Genomic DNA, 26,873 nt, shown 5'->3' on the forward strand with positions numbered 1-26,873 from the left:
TTACATAATCCCAAATCCTCAAGTGAGAAAAAAAAAAACACATCGGTCAACAGGATGTTGTTCAATATTATGCGAACAAAAATATCCGAAGGTGTGGCTCTCGAAATTTTTTGGTCAACTTGATCTCAAATGTTTTCGTTTTGTTTACATGCATCTTTTTCTGTCACATTTCCATGAAACCTTCCAAGAGAAAACTATTAGATTGTTTTTTTAAAAAAAACACTTCCGCATTAACACCATGTTTGAACAGTATTAGGAACCGAAATTCCCATAGATTTGAAGAGAACGAGAAAAATGGAGGTGTTTACATCTAGGGGCATTATTATACTTGCGATTAATAAAACGAAATAAATAGAGGACAATAGACCCGTGGGCTGTAGGAGTTGGAAATCAATCTCAAGTGCCGATGACCTGTGGCGAGGTATTGTAGTTCTGTCATTATTGTAATAGTATTCAATCGAATTTTTGGGAAAATTGTTGCTAAATATGAAAGACAGCGTAAGATTTGAAATGCGGGCTCGTGGGATCTTGTCACCCTCGATCGGAAAATGCCTAATTTGAGAAAAGAGACGAAGGAGCAGGCGTGACCCTATAAAGAAACAACGACGTAATTCCGGAATATGATGAGTCAAATAATTAAATTCATTAGGAAAACCACTGGATTAATTTGGTTGGTTGTTCTAAAAATTCTCACCACTTAAGCTCATTAACCGCATTTAATATAGTTACCATTATAAATGGTAATAATAAAGAAATATAAATGGTAAACTCATTTTCCAGTTTCATATAATTCGTTTTTATGTTTGTCACATCTATGGAAAATGGATATTTGAAGTAATTTCTTTTTGCTGAAATATTGTTTTTTAAAGCATTATTTGAAGTAGTTTTATTTACTGAAGTAGCATCATTTCCCAAAATGGGTTTTTTTTGCTGAAGCTATATTTTTGTTGAAGCACTTCTTGATGAATCATCATGTACTGCAGCAATATTTGATGAAGTGGTTTTATTTTATTTCCTTATGCTTTTTTGGTAAAGCATTTTTTACTGCATTTCTTGCTGCAGTTGCTTTGTAAGGTAAAGTAGCATTATTATTTGCTTCAGTATAGTTTTTTTGCTGAAGATTTTTTTCCTGAAGCATTAATATGCTGAAGTTATTTTCTATGATGAAGTAGCATTATCTGTTTCAGTATAGTTTTTTGTTGAAGATTTTTATCCTGACGTATTTTTTGCTGAAGCATCAAATACTGCAGCATTTTTTGCTGCAGTATTATTTGTAAAAGTATTATTAAAAAATCTGTCCGCGCAAGCGCGGACACATTCTCATCCGCGCTTCGCGCGGGGGCTCGCTTCGCTCGCAAGTTTCAGCGCGCCTCGGGGCGCGCGAATATTGATCGTCGCGCTTCGCGCTCCGGCGATTATTCCACACGTCGCGCTTCGCGCTCCGTGTGTTGTTGCGCGCTTCGCGCGCAAATGGCTCGCTTCGCTTGCGGCGGTCTGCAATTGTTGTGCATTATTTGTGTTCTTGTTCTTGTTTCCTATTATATGTTTCGTAAAACATTTTTTTTTCTTAAAGTTACTACGACTTTAAGGATTACATTCTCATCACATGTTTTTGTTTGCTGATGATAGCGAGATAAAGTGGATTTAAATGTATATTTTTGGTCTTGATTATTTAGATTGTGAAGTTATTTTTAATTATACTAACTCTCTTAGCAGAAACATGATTTGCAGAAGCAGATAAAATATTCTTAAAGTATTAGTATCAAGGTTTTTGTGTAGTGTAGACCGGAGCGTAATGGCTAACTTTTCACTCTTTGTTGATTTACACGGACATTTTTGTTTTAATTAAGTGTTTATCACCTAGAAAAGTTACTCTAGTATCTCAGCTTTCTTTTAAAAAGTCGAACGTCCCTATATTACGCTTACTTTTTTTCTACAATGAACGTACACTTCGTCGGTATCGTAGGTATTGCTCTTTCCCGTGTAGAAATTTGTCGTGGCCTTCCTAGAAATAGACTACAGCTATATAGCATTTGTCGTGGAAAATTATTCTGAATAAACTGTCCTGGCCCCGAAATGTTAATGTACAGTTTTCCCCTTTATTTTCTTCGCTATGAAGACAGTCTAGAATCTGGCTAAAATTTGTCTAGGATACTGAATTGAAAATTCAGTACAAGTTTGTATAGCAGGTTGTCCAAGAATTAGCTGGGCACTGTCTAGGACGCTGACTTAAGAATTTAGTACAAGTTCGTGGAGAAGGTGGCTCTGAGAGTCTACTAAGCTAGCAGACGAAATCAGTTCTTGACGTAGTGCTTGATGAAAAGAAACCAAGAGTCTACAATTGTAACTTATCTTGTTGTGAAGATAAAATCAAATTTATAAATCTAGTGAAAAGTTTTCAGTTTTCCATTTTTGAACAGGGACAGTGTACAAGTTTAAATATATTACAGCGAAAAAAAGATTTATTAGAAAAAGGACATGTGATGTCATCATTAATAGTCTAGATTGTTTTTCATATTATAATGTTCATAATAAGTAATAAAACTTTGGTAATTTTAAGTAAATTTTTTGTGATTGCAACAATATAATATACAATTAATTTTATTATCGGTATACAAGTACGAATCTTTATAGTGAATGTGTTTGTGTTTTAAAGAAAAAATCCAATGTAGCAAAATATGTTACAATTAATTTCAAAAATAATTGTAAGAGGAATTGTGATAATAACAAATACTTTTGTATTACTGTTTTGTTTGTTTAAAAGTTAAACAAACAAAAGAGTAAAGTTGAAAAATATTGTTCTATTATTTATAAACCTAACAATTATTCCCAGTATGTAGAAACTGCTTATTTTAATATCCAGGAACTGGCTAGGAATGATTTATTTTACTAGACAAGGACTAGACAAAATAACTGTACAAAATCTTGACGTTGCTAGTGTTACATCCCTCGTTCAAGCCTGTCCATTTTTCCCATCTAGTTGCTAGATTGAATCTAGCGCAACTGGACAGTTTCTCATACACTTCCACGGTAAATTTCTACACGGGTTATACATAGCGTGTTGCATTAGCCAACACGCCCTAGGGGTACTTAGGAAATATTTTGTAATTTTTATCAATACAGTAAGTGTGAATCAAAAATCTAAAATTGACCCTCAAAAAATGTTTCAAGCTTAAAACGCGATTTTAGTTTCTTTTTTAAAGTTATTTTAAAAAAATTAGAATGAAAAAATGAAAATTTTGAAAAGTTACTTTCATATGTGAAATACAGATTTTCTACTATATTTCTTACAATAGTTATTGAATAATAAATAATCAACCTTTGTAGAAACTTGCAGTACATCAAGTTGTCTTAGGAGTGAAATCATTTCGATTTACGATTATTAAATAAATTACAATTATTCATTACGCCCCTTAGCCATTATGTCCCGTTTTCCCTATATACGTGATTTGTAAATATATATCAAGTGTATGATTAAAAACATGTAAATTTGGATACAGTGAATGTGATATTTACCCATCGTTTTAACAAGCAAAAGTAAAACACCTCCACTAAGCTGAGACAAAAAGTCAAAAATTCGAAAAAAGTTTTTGAAAAAATTAAGTTTTTCAAAAGTTATCGTCGGACAGACAGACAGACAGACGTAATCGACAGACCATGTTTTTCGGACTCAGGGGACCCCAAAACGTCGAGATTTCATGAAATTAGCGAAAGTCAATTTTCGACCAAAACTAATACTTTCTCATATGATGAGAATGTAATAAAAAATTAGTTTTTTGCAAATAAGTCGAAAAGTTTTAAGTTTAGTGAAAAGTTGTCAACAGCAAAGTTGTAGCTGATGGTAAGACGAGAAAAAAAGTCTCTGGTAGCAAGCTCCCATAGGCAATAGTTTTGGAGATAATTGAGTCGGAATATGGATTTTTTGTTAAAAAAATGATAAAAAATATATATATACGGTGGTTTTTCCGGAAATTACTAGTTTTTGGTTAATGTGAGCATTTTTTGAGTACAATGGGGTGAGAATATGTGGAAATTAATGTAATAATTTTTTTCTCTTTGAGAAATTTTGATTTTTAGCGTTATTTTAGGATTTTTGAGTATTTTTTTGTTATTTAAGAGCCTATAACTCCGAAATTTGACTTTCTATGAAAAAATGTTGTAGAGGAAAGTTGTTTGTATTTTTCTAATCTAAAGTAATATAAAGTTAAAAACATTGAAATTTGAAAAAATTGAATTTTTAAATTTTTGAAAGTACTGTAGTTTGTGTAATTTTCGACGAAAATGGCTGGCTAACGAACTCGATCTGTATTTTAACACTAACTTTGTGCATGCAAAGTTGCAAGTTGATACAATAAGTTTTTCAAAAGTTATCGTGGCGACACCATTGTGTCTACAGACAGACACGAAGACAGACATACGGACAGACACTTTTTTTAGACCATGTTTTTCGGACTCAGGGGATCCCAAAACGTCGAGATTTCATGAAATTAGCGAAAGTCAATTTTCGACCAAAACTAATACTTTCTCATATGATGAGAATGTAAAAATGTTTAATTTGCATTCTTTATTGCTGCAGTAGTTTTTCAAGCTGAAATATTTTTTGTTAAAGCATTATTTAAAGAATTTTTATTTATTGAAGCATATATGATGAAGTAAAACATTATTTGCTGAAGTAGTTTTTGTAGCTGAAGCTTTTGCTTCTGAAGCATTTTTGCTAATGCATTATTTAAAGTAGTTTTATTTGTTGAGGGCTTAATTGCTACAGAATTTTTTGCTAAAGCATTATTTAATGCATTCTTTTTTTATTAAAGTAGTTTTATTTTCTGAAACATTATTTGTTAAAGCATTATTTAAGGAGAATTTTTTCTGTACAATTTTTGGCTGGGTCATTATCTGCTTAAGATCTGTTATTTTCTGGAGAATTATTTACTTAAATTATTTGTTATGCTAAAACATTATTTGCTATATTAGTTTTGTTTTGATGAAGCTTTTTTCCTAAGAATTATTTAATGAAGCATTTTTTAACTACAATCATTTTTTTTTTTGCTGCAATATTATTTGTTGAAGCATTATTTAAAGTAGTTTTATTTGAAGAAGCAGTTTTTGTAAGTTTTTTCTGAAGAATTTTTTCCTAATTGATTGTGTATGTTGCATATTTTTTGCTAAATCATTATGGATCTTTGTTTTCTAAAGTACTTATTTTGCTAAAGTATTTTTTGCTGAAGTAATTTTTTTGTTAAAACATTTTTTAATGTAATATTTTATAAAATAATTTTCTTTACTGAAACATTATTTGAAGTAGTAGTATTTACTGTAGCTTATTTGATGAAGTGGCATTATTTTCTGAAGAAGTTTTTTTAGCTAAAGCTTTTTTTCCTGATGCATTTTTGCTAAAGCATTATTTGCTGAAGTCGTTTTTGCTGAAACCTTTTTTTATTAAATCATATATTATTTGAAGTATAGTTTTATTTGCTTGAGTAATCTTTAGCTGAACCTTTTTTCTGAAGCATTTTCTGGTGATTTATTATTTATTACAGCATTATTTGATGAAGTAGTTTTATTTGTTGCAAAATTATTTTTTAAAGCATTATTTGCTGAGTAAGTTCTTGTTGATGAAGTTGTGTTTCCTGAAGCACTTTTTGCTGAATTTATTGTTTACTGCAGTAGTATATTTGATGAAGTAATTTTATTTGCTGAATCATTATTTTATGAAGTAATCTTTTTGGCTTAAACATTATTTACTGCAGCACTATTTCAAGTAGTGAACCAGTGATGAAGAGATGCAAATAAATCAACAAAACATTGTTTATCACTCAAGAATCAACATAAAATCAAACACGAATTATCATATTTTTAAATATTTGCACCATTATACGATAATTATACACAACTCTTGTCATAAAACTATTAAGAATGGTTATTGAATGCAATTTTGTAAACTTGGGGTTTATGTTTATAAGTTGTCAAATATTTACAATATTTTCGAAAGTCTGATATTGGGCAATATACACCGGTATGTTTTGGAAATCTGCGGCTGAAAGTGCATTCATGATTTACCGAAAGAAGGTACACGGATCTTTCTTCCGGAGGGTAGTAAATCATAATCCTGGATTTATGGGTCAATTTCTGTATAAAGAGTCAAGGGATCCTTGGCATTTTAAGATAGCTAGCTTTCAGTCCCTGCATCCACAACAATTGTATATATACAAGCAAATAGTAAAAGTTTCTCGTATTCTCTTTTATAATGTTTTTTTTCCTTTTTTTTCCTCTGCAAACAAACGCCAACAGTCTCTTCATGAAGTCAATTTTCAGGTCGAATTTAAAGTGCGAGAAGAGCAAAAAAAAGTACATGTTTTTTTTTTTTTGTTTTCGAAAGTTTTCTTTACATCCAAAGAAATGGTGGTTTGAACCAAATTTTATTTTGAACCTAGTACAAATAATAACCGAATAGAAGTTTATTTCAAAACAAATGCATGACTTGTAAACTTCACAGAAAAAACAAAATCTGGAAAGGTTCTTATTTTAAAAATGCAAAATTATTGAAAAGTAGCCTATTTTTAAATTTGAAACTGTAGTTTTTGTCAAAAATGGACTGAGAGAAAGATTTTTTTAAAGTGTTGTGTGTGTTAATTTTTAATTGTGTAAAGAAGAAAATTTGTGAAAGTTTAAACATGTTTTGAAGAAGCTTTCAAGATTGTATAATAGTTGAAAACAAACAGACAAAGTCTTATAGTTACAAGAGAAGGGAAATTTTAGTCTATAGGTAGGTGTAATAAAGTTTTACAAAGTGTTTACGTAAAATGCGGTGAAATTTGGGGGTAACTGGTCTTCGTCTCTCCTTACACTTTGTATAACACTATTCAATAATATCCTGTCATTTTACGTCTTAGTGTTGTAAATTTTACTGAAATTTATGATATTAACTTTTGCTAACAGATTATGCAAAATAGGAGCACTGCGAATAATAGTTCAGCAAAACCTAACTAACTTACAGTATATACTTATAAAAACCAATTTTTAAGAATAGACTGAAAGAGTGAAAATATTTCCACTTTCTCCATATTTAAGAAAGATATATATAAATAAAGATTCCTTCACAATTCTTAGGGATGTTTAATAAATTATTTTTATTATATCAATTTAACGCAAGGCTGAAATTAAGCTTTTACACTGTAAAAAAAGGGAGTTAAATTTTAACTCCCCCGGGGGGTCTATAAAAGTCGCACCCATTGGGGAGTTAATGCCAGGGGAGTTAAATAAAGAGAGTTAAAATTTCACACCCAAATGCTAACTCCCCAAGGAAAAAATAACTCGCGCGGGTGTGTTGAATGAAGGGAGTTGGAAATTTACTCTCTTTTGGAGTTGATTTTTAACTCGAAAAATTTCACTCCCAACTCCCGAGTTCGTTAACTCCCTAAATTTTTTACAGTGTAGTTGAAAATTGTTTTAAATTCATATAAAACATTAAAAAAGTTAAAAATCGGAACTAAAATTATTATCTTAAAAATGTTGCAACTTGAAATAAGACTGCGTTTATCCCTTAAAATAAATGTTTCTTTTCATAGTGTGAAATATAGAAGCGATAGTGTGGTGAATGCTGGAAATATTTACGTAGAAAGAAGGAAAATCTCGGACGCTTGTATTTTCCCGAAGAATTGTTAGAAAATGTTGGGAGGGAAAAGGAAAAAGTAGAAACAGCCGATTGCCACGACCTCGTTACCATCGCTTTTTCTTGAAGCTGAAACAAGAAACTGGCATCAGGACGTCATTATATTCGAGTTAACCATTCTCTCTGTCTGTTCTTCTTTGCACGTAGGAGTCCTTGTGTTTCTACAAATAACACTCTCCTGGAAACAAACAAGGTCTGCCGGACCTCTATATACTGGACGACAAATTGACACCGTTCCTCCCCTTCGTACACCATACACTTTTCTTCTCGTTTCACAAATTTTTATTTATATTTCTCTCGCATGTTTTTCAGTATTTACAATTGTATAAAACATTACGGAAAATTTAGAATTTTATCATCATATTCATTTCATTTTTTTTTAATTGTATAATATATAACGAAATATAACTATTTTTACTCTAAAAACAAGAGTTCGGAATAATCACTTATTATTTTTCCATTTGGATTGTTAATACAAAATATTTATTTTGTTGTCCTAACAATTCATGAATTGGAGTAATCTGCAATTTTTTATGATAACAAATCTGTTTGAATAAAAAATTTTGTAACAACAATAGAATTTTTAAAATCTATTTTTCAGATGTAACAACTATTGCAACAACACTGAAAATACAAAGTCTGCAACTATTTACATCTTAAAACCAAAATGATTGAAAAGTAGACAATTTTTAAAAGTAAAACCAGATTTAGTCAACTTTCGAACTTAAAGTAATACTATCAAGGCTAAGATTCATAGTCAACAATGTTTCTAATGTAAACGATTTTAGTAAAGAGCGGACTGAAAGTAAGTGAGCATCAGAAAAAAATTTGTAAATTTTATTTTGCTAAAATTGCAACTATTTTTTTCCCTGCGATAAAAATTGTTCTTGAAATACTGATTTTCTACATATAATAATGATTTAACAAGAATTAATAAATGAAGGGGAAAGTAATGTTTGCAATTTTAATAATCAAAGTCAAGGACATAAATTAGATTTTAAAGAGTGGTAGTTATTTTTTGTTGAAGATATTATTGTGCTTTTATTAAGTGTTCGTCACGTGTATAACGATGATACAATATCAGTCTCGTAGCATGACACGTGTCTCACGACATGAGTTTCAGCACTACACTACAGTTTATTGTGTCCCGTATATATACACCCCACTTTATAAAACGAGATCGTAATCGCATTTAGCTCCTGTTATTCGAATAGAAATCACGTCCCTGTATCCAACTTCTGTCCCTAATAATACCAATTTTTTCTTTAAATTTCTCAACTTATCACATCAATTACAAATTATTTATTTCGTTTTTTATTATTTTTTTGTGGAAAATAAAAACAGAGTTGCCAGAAAAATTTTATTTTGTTTATCCCTAACTTTTTCCCTGATTTCCAGACAAATTTTGACTTTTTCCCTGATCCTAAAGAATATTCTGATTCACTCTAAAAATAATTAAATACTGAAAGAAACGTCAATAGTTTTCTTTCCAATAAATATGTATATATAATCATTATTATTTTTCGATAGGAATTAAGATTTTCAAAAATGTTAAATTCAAACCTTTTGAAATTCAATAACTTCGAAGAATATTATTAAAAAACATGAAATTGATCACTCCGATTCTTCGACTCGGATTCAATAAGGTAAAAAATGTAATTATTAGTATGTTAATTATTATCTAACTATAATGATCTTCGTTCCGCAGTTTGAAGTTAGTTTTTGTGTATGCTTTTGACTTTTGTTTTCTTTAAAAAATATTGTTTGACAAATCGAAAATATGCAGGAATTTTTTCATGATTTATAATAAAATAATATTAGAAATTAGAAAATTTAAAAAAAATGATGATTAACAAATGAAAATTTTACCCATTTTGTTTATTATATGCTTTTTTATAACAAATTTCGTTTGACTGATCTAAATTATACAAATTTTTCTCTTGTTTATTTATAAAAAATAGAAAATTTGTTAAAAAATTATGATTAAGAAATAGTAAATAAATACCCATTTTATGCATAATTTTTATTTCTCAATAACAATATTGTTCACAAACTCAGTCTTTTATTTTGGGAAAAAAAACATTACATATTCCCGTTTATTCATAATATTTTTGTAGAAAATTTTCAATTTTCATAAGGGAATAATTTATATTATTTCAATTTTTTAATTACAATTGTTTTAATAAAATTCAAAGTTTTTTTTAAAAATAAATGAAACAAATGTTTATTAATTCTATTAGTCAATTACAAATTTTCATTGAAAATGAAAATTTTTAATTTTTAGAAAATAAAGGAAAAAATTTTACTAAAAAAAAATGTTCCGTTACATTTTTACGAATTTCTTTAATTGTAAAATTATTCAAAAACATAAATAATTTTTTTTTTTAAATAAATATTTAATTATTATTATTTTTCCACAGGAATTAAGACATTGAAAAATTCCAAATTCAAACCTTATTTTTGAATTATTGCGAAGAAATTTATAAAAAATATTGTAAATAATTGAATTCCTGTGGAATTTTTATTAAACTAAAAGATATTGAAAATAATTGAAATTAGGACAAGAATAATTTTATTGTCATTTGAAAATAATTGAACTTTGGAGAAAAATTTTGTTATTTACAAAGATAATTGGGATTTTGACGAGAATTTTTTTTTAATTTTAAACATAATTGAATTTTATGAGAAGAATTTTATTACTTTTGAAAATAATTGAATTTCTGTAATTATATTTTTAACTTCTTCAACATTCGATTGTTTTAGTTTTTTTAACTAAAATTCTTTTATAAATCCATTATTCTTAATATTAACTAAATATATATTTAGAAATGTAACTTATTTCAGAAGAATTTGAATTATTAACATTTTTCATAAATCTAAGTTCATTAAAATTTCTAATTAAATTCATTCAACATTGAAATTATATAAAATTTCAAATTGAAACCGTTTAAAGTTAATTTATTTATGAAAAAATTGTAAACGCAACTCTTTTAAAATTCAATTAATTTTGAAATATTTAAGTGAAATTATTCATTAAATAATTTCTAAGTAATAATTTTATCATAGTTCTTCAAGAATTACTTAATTCTTTTTAAATAACTTTATTTAAAAAGAAATGATTGTCAGAAGTAGAAAAATTGAAGGTTTTGTTTTAGAATTCGTGGTAATTTCATATAGTTTATGAGGCAAACAAAAAAGACGCCAAGATTCAGAATTTTCTTATGAATTCTAAAAATTTTAATTTTTTCAGTACTTTTAATAAAAATTCCTGATAACTTTTCCCTGAATTCCCTGTGTCAGAATATATGATTATTATAGTTATAATAATATTAAAGCTACGTATTCATTCAAATTCATATTAAATTTTTTACATTCTACTATTTTTAAAATTGCTAAATTTTATTTTAAAAATGTGAGTATAAGTAAAAAGTTAGCCGCGCCCGAATTGTTTCTAGTATATAATTAATTAATGTCTATAATAAATAATTGTGTATATTTCTACCTAATATTTACTTATTTAAAAAATAAAGAAGCTTATTTAACGCATTGAAATTTGAAAAATTTTTCTTAAATCTGAAGTATATTTTATTATTTCCATTAAAAAGTTTCAAATCTTCTCACCGAAAAAATCCAATTAATTTCAGTGTGATATAAATATATTCTCGAATATTGTAATAGTGCGCGCGGTTAATAAAGTGGATTCCTAAAAAAGCGTACAGAAATAAACCGAATCACCGATTTGTCAGATATTATGTGTATAACTATATAATACGATTTCACCTAAAAAGATCGGTCAACGCTTCAACTTGAATAACACCTTTCTTCCCTTCTCATAGAATTTCCAGCATTCACCTATTCAATTGATAAATTAGAAATGCCATGGCAATTTTTTCCTACTCTCGTGTAGTTTATTTTTAATAAAAAGAGAAAGAAACTCAATCGAAGGGTTGAAATCTTTCTTTAAAAAAAAGCCGATTGTTATTATGACTTTTTCCACCTATATACGCAGGTGAATGAGAAATATCTGAAAATCGTCTCGAGGATAAAAGTAAATCCTTCGATTTACAAGAGCAGCAAACTGTAACCATATTATGAAATTCTTTGGCGTCCCACAACGTCAAGATAAACGAAAAGTGTCATAAGGCTTTCATCAAAAACTGACACAAAAAGGTGTTAGACAAATAATGTGAAGACATGAGTTTTGAAATTTAATCCGGATGGCATTAAACTTACCCTGAATGGAGTCGAAAAAAGTGTTATTACGTTTGTTGGATTATTATTTGTCAAGAAAATTACTTAATAGTGCGTCTCCTTTCTCGCGGTGAAAATACTTTTGATTTTTTTTTTTAAATGAAGACTCGACGTAGGTATGACAATTTTCATATTTTTCATTATTAATCAAAAGCTGTTCTTGTATTACTTGAACACTTGTTACTTATTCGTAGTAAAAGAAATAGAAAATACAAAACAAGGATTAGTTTAATGGATAGCAGTGTACAATAAGATTTCCATCTTACTTAGATAAATTAGAATTTCACCTTACAGAGACCGAATTTTTCCAAATACCATAAAGGCAAGTGAGATAATAATGCACTCACAGTTCATCTTCTATAAGGATATCCAATTGGGGCAAAAAACGTATACACAAAATTAAATTTTTCGTTTCTTTGAATTTTGCGCCAATACAGTTCAATCAGGGAAATCAGGGAAAAGTCAGAGATTTTTATTAACAGTACTGGAAAAAATTAAATTTTTAGATTTTCTAAGAAAATTCAGAATTTTCGTGTCTTTTTTGCTTACCTCATAATCTATGAAATTGACAAGAATTCTAATATAAACCCTTCAATTTTTTTCTATTTCTGACAATAATATTTCTTTTTAAATAAACTTAATTCTTGAAGAACTATCATAAAATTATTACTCATAAATTATTTAATAAATAATTTATTTTACTTAAAAATTTCAACATTAATTGGATTTCAAAAGAGTTGCGTTTACAATCTTCATAAATGGATAAACTTTAAAGGTTTCAATTTGAAATTTTAGAAAATATCAATTTTTTATGAATTTAAATATAGAAATTTTAAGAACAACTATACTGATTACAGAAATTAAATAATTTTCAAAAAATTTTTAAAATTCTCTTAAAAATTTCAATTATCTTTATAAATAATAAAATTCTTCTCCGAAATTAAATTATTTTCAAAAAATTTAATGAAATTCTTGGCAAAATTTCAATTATTTTCAAAAATTTTTCTCATTTCAATTATTTTTAATATATTCTACTATTTTAATAAAATTTTCCAAAAAAATTCAATTATTTAAACAAAATTTTAATAAAAATTTCACAGGAATTCAAATACTTACTAATTTTTTATAAATTTCTTCACACCAATTCAATTATTTTTAATTTTTTAATCAAGTTTCTTGAAAGAATTTAAATATATTCAGAGAATTGAAAAAAAATAGTTCTAAGAAATTCAATTATTTCGAAAAATTTAAATAAAATTCTTTTAAAAATTCTATTATTATTTAAAAAAATTCTTTACAAGATTTAGTTAATAAAATTGCAATTTTAATAAAATTTTCCTATACGATTCAATTATTTTCAATTTAATTCTTCTTAAAGTCAATTATTTCAAAAAATTGGAATAAAATTCTTCGCAATAAATCAATTATTTTCATAAATAATAAAATTTTTCTCGAGAATTCAATTAGTTTAAAAAATTTTAATAAAATGCTTTATTAAAATAAAAATCTACGAAACAATTCAATTATTTTCTTAAAAAATAAAATTCTTCGAAGCAATTCAATTATTTAAGAAATTTTAATAAAATTCTTTTCAAAAATAAACATTTTCACAGGAATTCAATTATCTAAAAAAAATTTTTTTTAATTCTTCCTCAAATTTCAATTACTTTCAATTTTTTAATGAAATTTCTCGATGGAATTTAATTATTTTCAAAAAGTTTCAAAAGATTCTGAGAAATTCAATTATTTCCACAAATAAAATTCTTCACAGGAAATATATTCTTTAAAAAATTTTTTAATGAAATTCCTTTCAATAATTAAATTATTTTCATAAATAAAACCTATGGCAGAATTTCAATTATTATTTATAAAATTTTAAATAAAATGATAGAAAATTGCCTTTATTTCTTAAAATTTTTGTTTAAATTCGCCGAAAGAATTTAATTATTTTTAAAAATTTTGATAAAATTCTTCATAAAAATTCAATTTTAAGAAATATTCAATTATTTATTTTCGTATTTAAATAATTTAATTCTCGAAAAATTTTCTAATAAAAATTGATTAAAAAATGAATTTCACTTAAAATTTTTAATTATAATTGAATATTAAAAAAGCATTGAAGTATATATATAATACAAAAAAAAAAAAAAAAAAATTAATTTAAAAAAAAAAAAAAAAAAATTTTTTTTTTTTTTAATTTTTTTTCAAAATTCAATTATTTCTAGAAATTCACGCTATATATATATATAGCGTGAATTTCTAGAAATAATTGAATTTTGAAAAAGGTTCAGAATTAAAATCTTCGATACTTTGAATTTATAGTTACAATATTCTTATGATAAAAAATAATTATTTTATCACTCTGTCATCTTCAATTTCTTCATAATAATATTCTGATAAGTTATTAAATTTCAGAAGGTTTGAATTTGAAAAACTTAATTCCCATAGAAAAATAATAATGATTAAATATTTATTTAAAAAAGAAGTTATTGATGTTTTCGAATAATAATTTTACAATTTCAGAAATTCGTCAAATGTAATAGAACATTTTTTTGAGTATCTAATATAATTTTTGAAGTAAATCAGATTATTCTTCAGGGTCAGGGAAAAAGTCAAAAGTTTGTCTGAAAATTAGGGGAAAGTCAGGGAAAAATAAAATAAAATTTTTGTGGCAACCCCGAATTAGCTGAGCATGATAAAATTAATAATAATGTAAATTAGAATAAAAAATAAATTGTTAATAATTCTAATTAATTGGCATAATTAGAGAAGTGTAATAAAAATAAATTTTTATGTATAGTGTTTGTCTCAATATATTTGCTTAAAATTTCAATCAAAATATCCTCGATTATTCATAGTTAGCAAAAGTTTACGAACTGCTTTACTTGTATTGGGATTTTTAAAAATATTCAATTTTGTTTCTCCCTTAGCTAAAAGTTGATTAAATTCTTCAACATCCGATTTATCGCACATCATTCTTGGAAAGTAAATTAAACCTGAAAATATCGAAAATATTCTTCTTTTATAAATCGATTTCTTCAAGTCTTCCAGAGAGGGAACTTTGGTTTTGCAGTTCATTCTTGTCAATTCATTTTCCATCACTTTCAAATAGCTGTTGAGAAATAAGTCATCTTTGTCACATTTTATTTTCAATTCAGGACAAATGCACAGGAAATATTGTAGATCAATTGCTGGAGATGTATACACTGAACACTGATAATCTATCTGTAAATATGCAAATACATTTCTTAATTAATTGTTTATACTTCTAATTATTTCCAATTAATCACATTTCTTTCTATTCAATATTAAAATTTTCTTTGCTTACGAAAATAATTGAAATAATACATAACTAATTTCCACTCTATTGTCATAGTAGTTTAAAAATTTAAATTAGTAAAAAGTCTTCCACTAATTCTTTGTAAAATTTTATTATTTTATTTGGTAGATTTAAAGTTTTTTAAGATTAGAATCAGTGGAAGTTTACTAGGAATTAGTAGAAATTTTCCTTTTAATACAATAGGTTATTGTGCGTAAAACACGTTTTATTGGCGTAAGGGAAGAACAGTTGCGATTTCCGTTCGTAAGGGAGAAGAAAACACGATTTTTTGCTTGAGGGGCGAACTAATAAAGGGTTTTGTAAAAATATATGTAATATTTATGATTTTACCTGTAAATACTTGTATGATCAAATACTTACGAGCATAGCATCACTGGGATCTTCCGTGTCATCATTTTTAAACATAATATTATTCGTCCAAAAGTCCCCGTGATTTAAAACGCAAAACTCCTCAGCATCATATTCGTACATACTCAAAAGTCTCGGTTTTAAAGTGGAAATTATATTTTTCAATTTATCTATCGCTTTATTACACTCTTCATCATTCCATCTTTTTACTCCTTCACATAAATTTAATAAGGACACTTCAAGAAAGCGAAAATAATTTTGAGAGTACTTTCCACTTATCATTCCTTCAACGAAATATTTTGTTGTATTTGGCTCCTAAAATAAAACCTCTCAATTCATACATAAAAAATAAATAAACACATAGAGAAAACAACTTATGAAACTGTTTACATCATTAAACAAAAATTATTTAAAAGTAATAGCCTTTAAGTTTATGACCAGTATAGATGACTTAGTTAATTTTAAAACTTGAAATACCTCTCAGGCTGAAATTCAATCAGAAAGTTCTAAACCTTTTTGTAAATGGTTTTAGTCAAAACTAAATTGAAAATAAGGTTTATTTTCTAATATAGTGTGTTTATTATTCTGATACCATGAAAATTACTTTTTTGTGCATCAAAACAAAAGATAGAGTATAATTAACCTCAAGGATAGAGAATTAATTTTTAGAAAAAGTACCTTTTCAGTAAGGGCAACAGTTGCAGCGTGAAATTTTGCAATTTTCTCAATAGCAACGAAACATTGCGATAAAGATAAACCATTTTTTCGATTCAACATTATGAATCCTCGTGACACTAAATCCTCCATAATGATAAAATTCCCATTCTCATTATTGTAGAGTAATTTTGGTCCAATAGAACATCCCATGAGTTTCTCAACCTCTGGCAATACTTGTTGAAGAATTCTAAATTCCTTCGTAAACATTTCATGAATCGCCTCTTTCTTCACGTTTGTAATTTCTGATTTTACAATTAATGTCATTGTTTCTTCTTCTATTTTTCTTGAACATTTCAAATCAGAATTGTATCTTAAAAATATTCTGTAAATTTCACTGAAAAAGTTGTCTCCTTTTTCAGAAGCTAAACTTTTTGACATTCCAAGTAAAGTGATTTGTTTATTTTCTAAATAATCGCGAAGAAGTTTCTCGAAAAATTTTAAATCCAATTCGTTTATTTCCATATTTAGGAATAATTTTAATTATAAATATGGTGAATGTAGCAAATTTAGTAAAGTTGTAATTAAAAGTCTGTAAAATAGTATGTAAACTGTATACTAACGTCTAAAAATCACTCAGACGTTTTATTCACTGCAACGATAAAAATAAAAATGAATTTTTCAATCTCTTATCGCAATTTTCTATTTTTCCTCATTGTTAACTCAAGTTTTAAAAGAATATTTTACATTTTCCCCTTTTATTTTTATGAAATAGGTTTACTTACCCAAAAAGTAGATTTTTTAAACTTTATCTGAAAATTTATGAAACTATAAACAAATTAGCAAACTCTTTAAAATAAAAACTATTCAATTTTTATTGGAAAAGTAAAACAAGAAAAATTTAATAATAATATTTTATTTGGACATGAAACATTCATTTACATTCCTTATTATTAATTACTTAACTTTGTTATAACAGTGAGATAATTAAGAGGAAAATCTCAAATGAAAGTATGATAAGAAAATGGAAATAAATTTTTATATACGGATCATGTCGAGAGATTTAAAAACTTGTTTATTGTAATAAAAATTTAAGAATAGATTTTTTCATTAAATTTCGTTCCAAGAATCTTAGAATATTTACTAAAATATTGAGGATATATTTTTTTTAAGAATAGTTTATAAATTTAAGTACAAATTATTACAAATTTAAGTACACAGACTATTCTAAAATATCTGCTAGGAATACAAATATATAATTTTTTATTTCAGAATAAATTTCTTTCGATCTGTTTCTTAACTAATATTAGCAAATATTTTTCAAACAATTTTGATAAATTAGAAAAAAAAAAGTAAATTAAAAAAAAATGTTCAAATTGTATAATAAAAGCAGGTAAACATGAAAAGTAGAGTCTGACAGTTTTCGTCAACAAACATAAACCAATAAATATAAAAAGCCAAGAAGCAGTGATAGAATGAAGATGATTTACAACCACCGCTCGTATTCTCAGCAATATTTTGTGAGCCAAAAACTTTCTATATTCTATCCCCACTGCGGTAACTTCTGAAACCGCATACACACCCCGCACTATAACCAGGCCTTTAAATTTTAGTCCTGTTTTTCAAACAATCTCGAAAAACCGAAAACATTTTGCTAATATATAAAGTTATATGACCCCTGAAATAAACCAGACCTTGACCAGCACCAAGAAGAAGAAGAATGAGAAAAAAAACCCCCGAATATGAAAATAAACAGAAATGTCAAAATTTTTCTCACTTTTTTGACGTTCTTTTTTACTTTTTTTCGATTTACAATGAGTTGGACTTTAAAATTTATATTTCTTTAGGTATATATGTGTATAGGAAATAGTAAAAAGTTTCTAAAGATGAAAATATGTTTCTGACTTCTTGTTTACTATATTTTTCAAAAAAAAAAAAAAAAATTGAATTCTCTTCACTTGTAAATTATCCAACAGATTCAACTCTTTTAAAGTTTAAAGAAAAATTGTAAAGCAAAAATACGCTGTAAAAAATAATAATTTACTAAGTCTAATATTTTTTACTAAGAATTCAGGGAATTTTATAAACCTTGAAAAAATCTGGAAAAGTCAGGGAATTTTGATCGGAATCCTGGAAAATTATTATGTATTTTAAAGTTATTGTGCTTATTCTTGAAATATAATTTTTTTTAGTAATTCAAAATTAATTCAATTTTAAGAGTTGCGTTTACAATTTTTATAAGTAGATATAAACTTCAAAAGGTTTTAATTTAAAATTTTGTAAAATTTCAATTTTCAATCAACTAATTACATAATAAAAATTTCACAGGAATTCTATATTATTTACAAATTCTTTATAAATTTCTTCGCAATAATTCCATTATTTTCATAAATAATCAAAATTTTTACATAGATTCAATTATTTTCATAAATAATAAAACTCATCGCAGGATTTCAATTATTTTTAATACAATTTTAATGGAATTTCTTGAAAAATATAATTATAAAAAAAAATTAATAAATAAAAAAATTTTATTAAAATTCATCAAAGAAATTCAATTATTTTGAAAAGCCTTCCTATAATTTATTTATTAGAATTTAAGTATGAATACACTTTTAATTAAATTTCTTGAAAGAATTAAATTATTTTCAAAAATTTTAATGAAATTCTTTTTAACAATTCAATTTTTTTTCAAAATAATTTTAATAAAATTCTTTGTAGAAATTTAATTAATTTAAATAATTTATCAAAATTCAATTATTTTCAATATCTACATATTTCAATAAAATTTCACAAACAAATTCAATTAATTAGAAAGAAACATTAAAATTCGTCTCAATAAGAATTCAATTATTTTCAAAAGTAATAAAATTCTTCGCAGAAATTTAATTATTTTCAGAAATTTAAATAAAACTCTTAGAAAGAATTCAATTATTTTCAAAAATAGAAAAATTCTTTGTTAAATTCAATTATTTTCAAAAGCAATAAAATTCTTAGCAAAAATTCAATTGTGTTCAAAAGATTTTACAAAATTTTCGTCAAAATTTCAATTATCCTTATAAATAATAAAATTCTTGTCAAAATTTCAATTATTTTCTAAAATTTTAATAAAATTCTTGTCAAAATTTCAATTATTTTCAAAAATTGTAATAAAATTCTTGTCAAAATTTCAATTATTTTCTAAAACTTTTCTCAATTCAATAAAATTTTTTACAGAGATTCAATTATTTTTATTAGGTACAATTTTTATCTAATTTTTCGAAAAATGAAATTATTCTTAAAAATGTTATTAAAATTCGTCAAAATAATTTTAACTACCTATTTAAAAATCTGTTGATAAAATTCTTTATGAAAGTTCTATTTTAAAAAACATTTAATTCTTCTATAAATTATATTTATTTTTGGATTTTAAATAATTGAATTCTCGTAAAATTTTCTAATAAAAATTTATTTAAATATAAATTTTAGTTAAAATTATAGATAATAATTAAATATTAAACTCCCTAAATTTTAATTATATATAGTGAATGGCATTTTACTTTTGAATTTTAAAAAGTTTAATTGGATTTTTTTTAAGTTATTTGAAGTTTTTATTTTCTAATATATATTTGATTGAAGAATTTCCGAATAATCGATGAAATTTCGTAAAATGGAATTGTAAACAAAAGAATTTGAAAATTTTTAAAGGAATTTTTCAAAAATTATTAAAAATAATTAATTTAAAGAAAAATTTTAGTTAAAAATTCTGGAAAACAATAATTGAATTGAAGTGATAAAAGTAATTTTGAATAAGTTACAGTAGTCAATATTCTTATAATATAAAATAATAATTTTATCAGTCGGTCATGTTTTATAACAATTTTTTATAAGTTGTTTAATTTCAAAACGGTTTGAATTTGAAATTTTTGAAAATATTAATTTTCATGGAAAAATTATAGGTAATGACTAAATATTTATTTAAAAAAGATAAATATAACAATGCGGAATACAGTATTATATGAAAATTCTATGATTGTATTTGTAAACATTTATTGGAATTATTTAATTTTGTAAAATATAAATTTAGTTTTAAAAACCTGGAGAAATTTCGTTTTTTAAGCTGGAAAACCTGGAAAAGTCAGGGAATTTGAAACGAGCAAAAGCGTGACAACCCTGTAAAGGATGGCGAAATATGGCACAGAGTTTGACAAAATATGTCGAAGTATTGCTAATGGCTAACAACAAATATTAATCTTTCATTGAATCAACTGAAATAAATAAAAAAATTAAATGGCGAGAGGAAAAAAACGTTCTTTTATATTTTTAAAGTTTATTGTCAAAATTTTGAACTGTGAGCAACAGTTTTTTTTTCTTGATATGCTTTCTCTGTGCTTTCTCTGAGCACCAAAAACATATGAATATAATTGAGAAAAAAAAGATTATTACTCAAACAGTAAACAAGATATTTGACATATCAATATTCTGGTTGATATGATATAGCACAAAATTATGCAATTCATATGTGCACGAAACTAAGTGGACATTTTCATAATTGAATCTTAAATGCCGACTCATTTCGATAAGACGAAGGGGAGAAAAGTCAGAGACTTCAACTTTTGGGATAATTTTAAATCATTCAATCATTATATAACTGAATGCAAAAGATGTTGCGTAACAACACGGACCAAGTACTTTTTAAGAAAATTTTACAAAACGAATTGGGTCATCAGAATTTTATAATAAAACAAGTCAAACAAGATCCATTAAGTTCCAAAGCAGAACATGGTCTCAGTGATATATGCAGGATTCACATAAGGTTAGTAATTCAAATTTATAGATTTCAGTTTAAGAAAAGTAAGAAAAATAAGAAAAATAAAGAAAAATAATAGTAATAATAATAATATTGAATTATTATTAAAATTAACAATTCTTTTCGATTAAATTATAATTTAAAACATTTAAACATATTTCTGAATTGAAAATATAATTTTCAAATGGGTGATAAAGATACATTGAAGATGGAGAAGAAAACGACAAGAATGGAAACTTGTTAAGTTTAATAGTGAAAAAGGAACCGAATACCGAAGGCGCAGGACTGGATTTAATTCGAAAACAAGGATTATTTCCAACTGAGATAAAATTTTTGTGGGATGTGTTACCACAATTGGAGGAACGATTAGGTTTTCGAATGGGACCTAAAATTTTTTACAGTAATGAAAATTCAGATCTTATTATAATGGAGGATCTTGGCGCAAAAGGATATCGACTTCCAGATAGACAGAAGGGACTGTCTATGCAGTACGCTTTAATGGCTATTGATCGTTTAGCAAAATTCCACGCTGCCTCTGTTTCACTTTTTGAAGACGTAAGATTTTTATTTAATTAATGAAAAAATAAGGTTGGACAACCTTATCAACTTTGTTTACAACTTTTCTTTTGGAAATAAATTTAGGCAATTGATTGGTCTGAAATTAAAAAAAGTTACAAACGTTAAAAAAAATGTAGTCAAGGTTGGTCCTTAGGATTGCCACAGGTCAGGGAAAAGTAAGGGATTTTTATAAATTAATAATAAAATTCTACTCCAAAATTCAATTATTTTCAAAATTTTGCAGAATTCTTGTCAAAATTTCAATTATTTTAAAAAATTTTCATCTATTCATTGATTTTCAATATTATATATCTACTATTTTAATAAAATTTTCTAAAAGAATTCAAATATTTCAAAAAAAATTTACTAAAATTCTACGCAAACATTTAATTATTTTCATAATTAATTAAAATTAAAATGAGATTCTAACACCTACAAAAAGGGAATGAATATTTAATTTCTAAAAAGTTACATTTAGTCTTAACTCATTAAAAAAAAGACTTCTTGTCAAAATAAACTCCTATTTTCAAAATGCAATTTTTTATTTGTTGGTTGATTTAAACAAAATGAAGAAAGCAATTAATATTTTTAAAAATAAATACAATTATTTTCAAAAATTTTAGTAAAATTCTTGGCAAAATTTTAACTATTTCCAAAAATTTTCCTCAATTCAATGATTTTTAATATCTACTATTTTAATAAAATATTTCAAAAGAATTTAAATATTTAAAAAAAATGTTAATAAAATTCTAAGCAAACATTTAATTATTTTAATAAATAATAAAAATTTTGCCGGAATTCAATTATTTACAAACTTTTTATAAATTTTCTTCGCAATAATTCAATATTATTATAAATTATAAATTTTTTTACAGGGATTCAATTATTTTCATAGATAATCAAACTCTTTTTAGAAATTCAATTATTTTTAATGAAAAATGTAATTATTCTTGAAAATTTGATAAAAATTCGTCAAAATTTCAATTATTTAAAAAAATTTTCCTCAATTCAATGATATTCAATATCTTCAATTTTAATAACATTTTTCAAAAGTATTCAACTATTTAAAAAACTTTAACGAAATTCTACACTAAAATTTAATTATTTTCATAAATAATAAATTTGTTTTAAAGGAATTCAATTATTTTCATAAATAATGAAAGTCACAGCAGAATTTCAATTATTTTTAACACAAAATTTATTATTAAAATTCATAGAATTCAATTGTTTAAATATTTGTTTATAAAATTCTTAATAAGAATTCAATTTTAAGAAACATTCAATTATTCAACAAATTATTTATATTTGTATTTAAATAATTGAATTCTCGTAGAATTTTTTTATTTTGTTTAGAAATTAATTTTAGTTAAAATTTTAGATAATAATTAAATATTAAAAGCATTATAGCGTTAATTTTTGGAAATAATTGAATTTTAAAAAGGTTTTAAATTAAAATCTTTAAAAATCTGAATTTTCCATAAATTTAACTCATAATTCTGAAGAATTAATTTTTCTGAAAATGTTTAATTGAATTTTTTTGAAAGTATTTAATGTTTTTATTTTCTAATATATATTTAATTGAAGAATTTTCGAATAATCGAAATTGCGTAAAATATTGAATTTTAAACAAATAGATTTGAAAATTCTTAAAGAACTTTTTCAAAAATTGTTAATAATATCTAATTGATTTAATGAAGAATTTTAGTTAAAAATTCTAGAAAACAGTGACTGACTTTTTGCTTTTGAATTAGTAAACTTTTCTACTAATTCTTTAGGATCAAGGAAAAAGTCAAAATTTTGTCTGGAAATCAGGGAAAAGTCAGAGAAAAACAAAATTAATTTTTTGTGGCAACCCTGACTGTATGTTTCCCTACCGAAAACCCTAAAGTGCTTCTCCTAAAAGATTAATTTTGTTTAGATGAAAATAAAAAAAGCAAATTTGATTTCTAAAAAATTGCTCCTCTCTATATATTCAGAAACCAGAGTTAATAAAACAATTTAAAATCGGAATAATGAGTAGAGAAACACATGAAAATATGTACAAAATAGTGGAGTCTACACTTTCCCTTCTGGCGAATTCAATAATTGAAAAATGGATTGATCAAGAAGCTGTGACTGCGGCTCATAAATTGTTAAAAATGACAGAGAATTTTGAGAATCGAATTGCCAAAGTTTACGACTATGATGACAATGAAGAATTTTGCGTCTTAAATCATGGAGACTGTTGGCACTCTAATTTATTATTTAAAACTAACGAACGAGGCACTCTCCTTGATATGCTAATGGTAATTATTAAAATTAAAAAAATGTTCGTTGTAATTTTTTTCAAACTTTCGATTGCATATTGTACTAATTCAGTAAATAAATAAAGTATTGAAGGATAAAATATATTTTCAGATTGACTATCAAATGACCATTTTTACATCGCCAGCAATTGATCTTCTTTACTTTCTCGGCATTTGTCCTGCAATTGATATTAAATGTGAAATGGATGATTATTTTCTGGAGGTATATTTGCAAACTCTAAAAATGACAATGGGGAGAATTTGTTGTAAAACGGAAGCACCGACAATGGATCAATTGAAAAAAGCAATTTACAAGAGAAATATTTACGCTGTTTTCTCGTCACTTATTTTCTATCCGAGAATGATTGCAGATGAAATTGACACTGAAACGTTTGATGATATTTTAGCGACTGGAGAGACGAAAATGGATGTTTTTAAAAATCCCGACGCAATTGCGGCTGTGGGAAAAATTATTAAAGTTCTCAATCAAAGGGGATATTTAGATTAATTTCCTATACACTGCAAAAAAAAGTTTATTAAAAATTTATTTTTAATAAAATCTAAAAAATTTTTAAGTAATTAAATTCGGTAGTTAATTTAAATAAAATGCAATTTACAAACGCTACGTATGCCTTTATATTTTCCTCAATGTTTGAGTTTTGACATTTGAAAATGAAAACTAAAGAATCGTTTTCTATGTTGGACTGTATTCAGAAGAAAATGTGTCAGGTGCCATGCCGGTTAAGTTTAAATATTTGCATTGAATTTTGACTTAAACAGGTAGAAAGTGAAAAATGTATGTGACATGGTCGACATGGTGCACAGCGCGTGCCTCGAAAGCGGAGATGAAAAACAAACTATACGAACGCGACTTGTTTCAGTTTTCAGATGAGACGTGTTTTCATCAGTTTTCAAACTTTTGAGAGGCTACCGTAAATTTTGTGGCTCTGCGGGATGGTAAAGATAACTTGGAACAATGAGGAGAAGAAAGAGAGAGGGAGCCCAAGAAACGAAACCATGGGGGTTTGGGATCGGGCCGAACGCGCGACTATACCAAACATAACCTCAATATTCACCCCTTCCATTCTTACTTCACATTTTGACCCAGAGAAAGTGTCTATTCTCCACTTCGATTTTTCATTCTTGCATTAAATTTTCCATTTTCACGCTCATTTCATTCGACAAAAGGATATTCCTCATTTGATGCTTCCGTTCGCATTTTGCTCTAAACACGCCGAGGGATATATTCTTAGTCTGTTTGGTATTTCAATTATTTAAGGAAACTCCATTTCACTTAAGAGTTGAAGGGACAGTTCAGAGTTTGAAGCAAATTTTTCATTAAATTTACTGACTTTACTGTACCTACTACAAACTAAATGAATCGCAGGCCTTCGGTTCACGCGACTATTGATATACTTTCTGACACTTTTTTCACCTTATACAATTATTTTTAAAAATAAGTTACTATTTACTAATGATAAGAATTAAAATTGTGGTTCAATTGCTCCACTTGAGAACGCCAAGGTCACCACCAGGGGACAAGAGAAATTCCAAGAAGGAACTAAACTGCCATCTGCTGGTGATCTTTGCGTTCTCAGGTGGAGATTACACGTCCATATTGAATCTCATGTTCGTAATTCTATTGCAATTTTTAAATATTATAATTTACTTGCAAACAAAGAAAATTGCAATTCTTTCAGAACTTTTTTTCTTTCATTAAAACAAATACACTTTGTTTTAGAATTAGAAATTTTCTAATAATTTTTATCTTAAAAATTTATTTTTGAGTGAATCTTTATTAGAAAATTCTACGAGAATTCAATTATTTAAAACAAAAATAAATATAATTTATTGAATAATTGAATTCTCATAACCTTTTCAAAGGTAAGGAGATAAAAGTTCCAAAACGAAAATTCCAATTCCGAAGGGTCCAAATTATTATTTTCCCAAATGACATGTTTTCCAAAGTATTATTTTCCCAAAGGCCATTTTTACCAGAGTATTATTTTTTAAATAGTAGTTTTTTTCATACTTTGTTTTTTTTTTATTTTTCAAATTTCAATGTGCAACTTCAATTCAGGAAACTTTCATTTGTTGTTATTTCCATAAATTGACATTCTACGTGTGCTCATACGGCATACCAAAATTATGTATAGTGAAATTAAAAATTTTATTCAAATTAAAAAATATAGTTAACAGTGAAATTATTATTTTAATTTTTTTCAGAAATTTTACGTCCGAGAATGATTTAATTTTCAATAAAAACGAATAATAAATGTTTTTCAAAATTGAATTCTCATAAAGAATTTTGTTAACTTAAATAATTGAATTTTTTTGACGAATTTTAATAAAATTTTCAAGAATAATTACATTTTTCAAGGAATTTAATTCGAATTATTTAATTCTGCGATGAGTTTTATTATTTATGAAATAATTGAATCCCTGTAAAAAATTTTATGCTTTATGATAATAATTTAATTATTACGAAGAAAACATAAAAAATTTGTAAACAATTGAATTGAGTTTTATAAAAAAAATTTGCAAATTAATGAATAATCCTATTTGAAAATGTTATTAAAATAGTAGATATTGAAAATTATTAAATTGAGAAAAATTTTTGAAAGTAAATGAAATGTTCCAAGAATTTTAATTAATTTTTTGAAAATAATTGAATTTTGGAGAAGAAATTTATAAAAAATTTGTAAATAATTGAATTCTTGTGAAATTTTTATTATTTATTAAAAAAATTGAATTATTGCGAAGAATGTTATTAAATTCTTTTTAAATAATTGAACATTTTTGGAAAATAAAAAAAAAATTGTTGAAAATAATTGAATTATGTTATTAATATAATTATGTTATTTTTGAATTTTATTATATTTATAAAGATAATTGAAATTTTAATGGAAATTTAAAAAAATTGTTGAACATAATTGAATTTCTGTGAAAAATTTTAGTACATTAGACTATTGAATTTCT

General features: G+C 25.5%; 2 protein-coding genes across 2 annotated transcripts; one reads left to right on the forward strand and one right to left on the reverse strand.

The window, feature by feature from the left end:
* Window positions 1-230: 230 nt before the first annotated feature.
* On the reverse strand, window positions 231-16,897 carry LOC122509201. Its single transcript, XM_043623048.1, has 4 exons — window positions 16,287-16,897; window positions 15,621-15,923; window positions 14,806-15,145; window positions 231-589 (listed from the first exon to the last, which is right to left on the reverse strand). The coding sequence occupies exons 1-4, from the start codon at window positions 16,785-16,787 to the stop codon at window positions 231-233; spliced, it is 1,503 nt and encodes a 500-aa protein (XP_043478983.1). The 5' UTR covers window positions 16,788-16,897.
* Window positions 16,898-20,825: 3,928 nt separating this feature from the next.
* LOC122509175 lies at window positions 20,826-24,472 on the forward strand. Its single transcript, XM_043623005.1, has 4 exons — window positions 20,826-21,057; window positions 21,249-21,606; window positions 23,586-23,894; window positions 24,007-24,472. Exons 1-4 carry the CDS (start codon window positions 20,897-20,899, stop codon window positions 24,400-24,402), a joined length of 1,224 nt encoding a protein of 407 aa, XP_043478940.1. The 5' UTR covers window positions 20,826-20,896; the 3' UTR covers window positions 24,403-24,472.
* The last annotated feature ends 2,401 nt before the right edge of the window (window positions 24,473-26,873 follow it).

This window comes from Leptopilina heterotoma, unplaced genomic scaffold, assembly GCF_015476425.1.
Source record: "Leptopilina heterotoma isolate Lh14 unplaced genomic scaffold, ASM1547642v1 Lhet_6, whole genome shotgun sequence".
In the NCBI taxonomy this organism is placed as follows: Eukaryota; Metazoa; Arthropoda; class Insecta; order Hymenoptera; family Figitidae; genus Leptopilina; species Leptopilina heterotoma.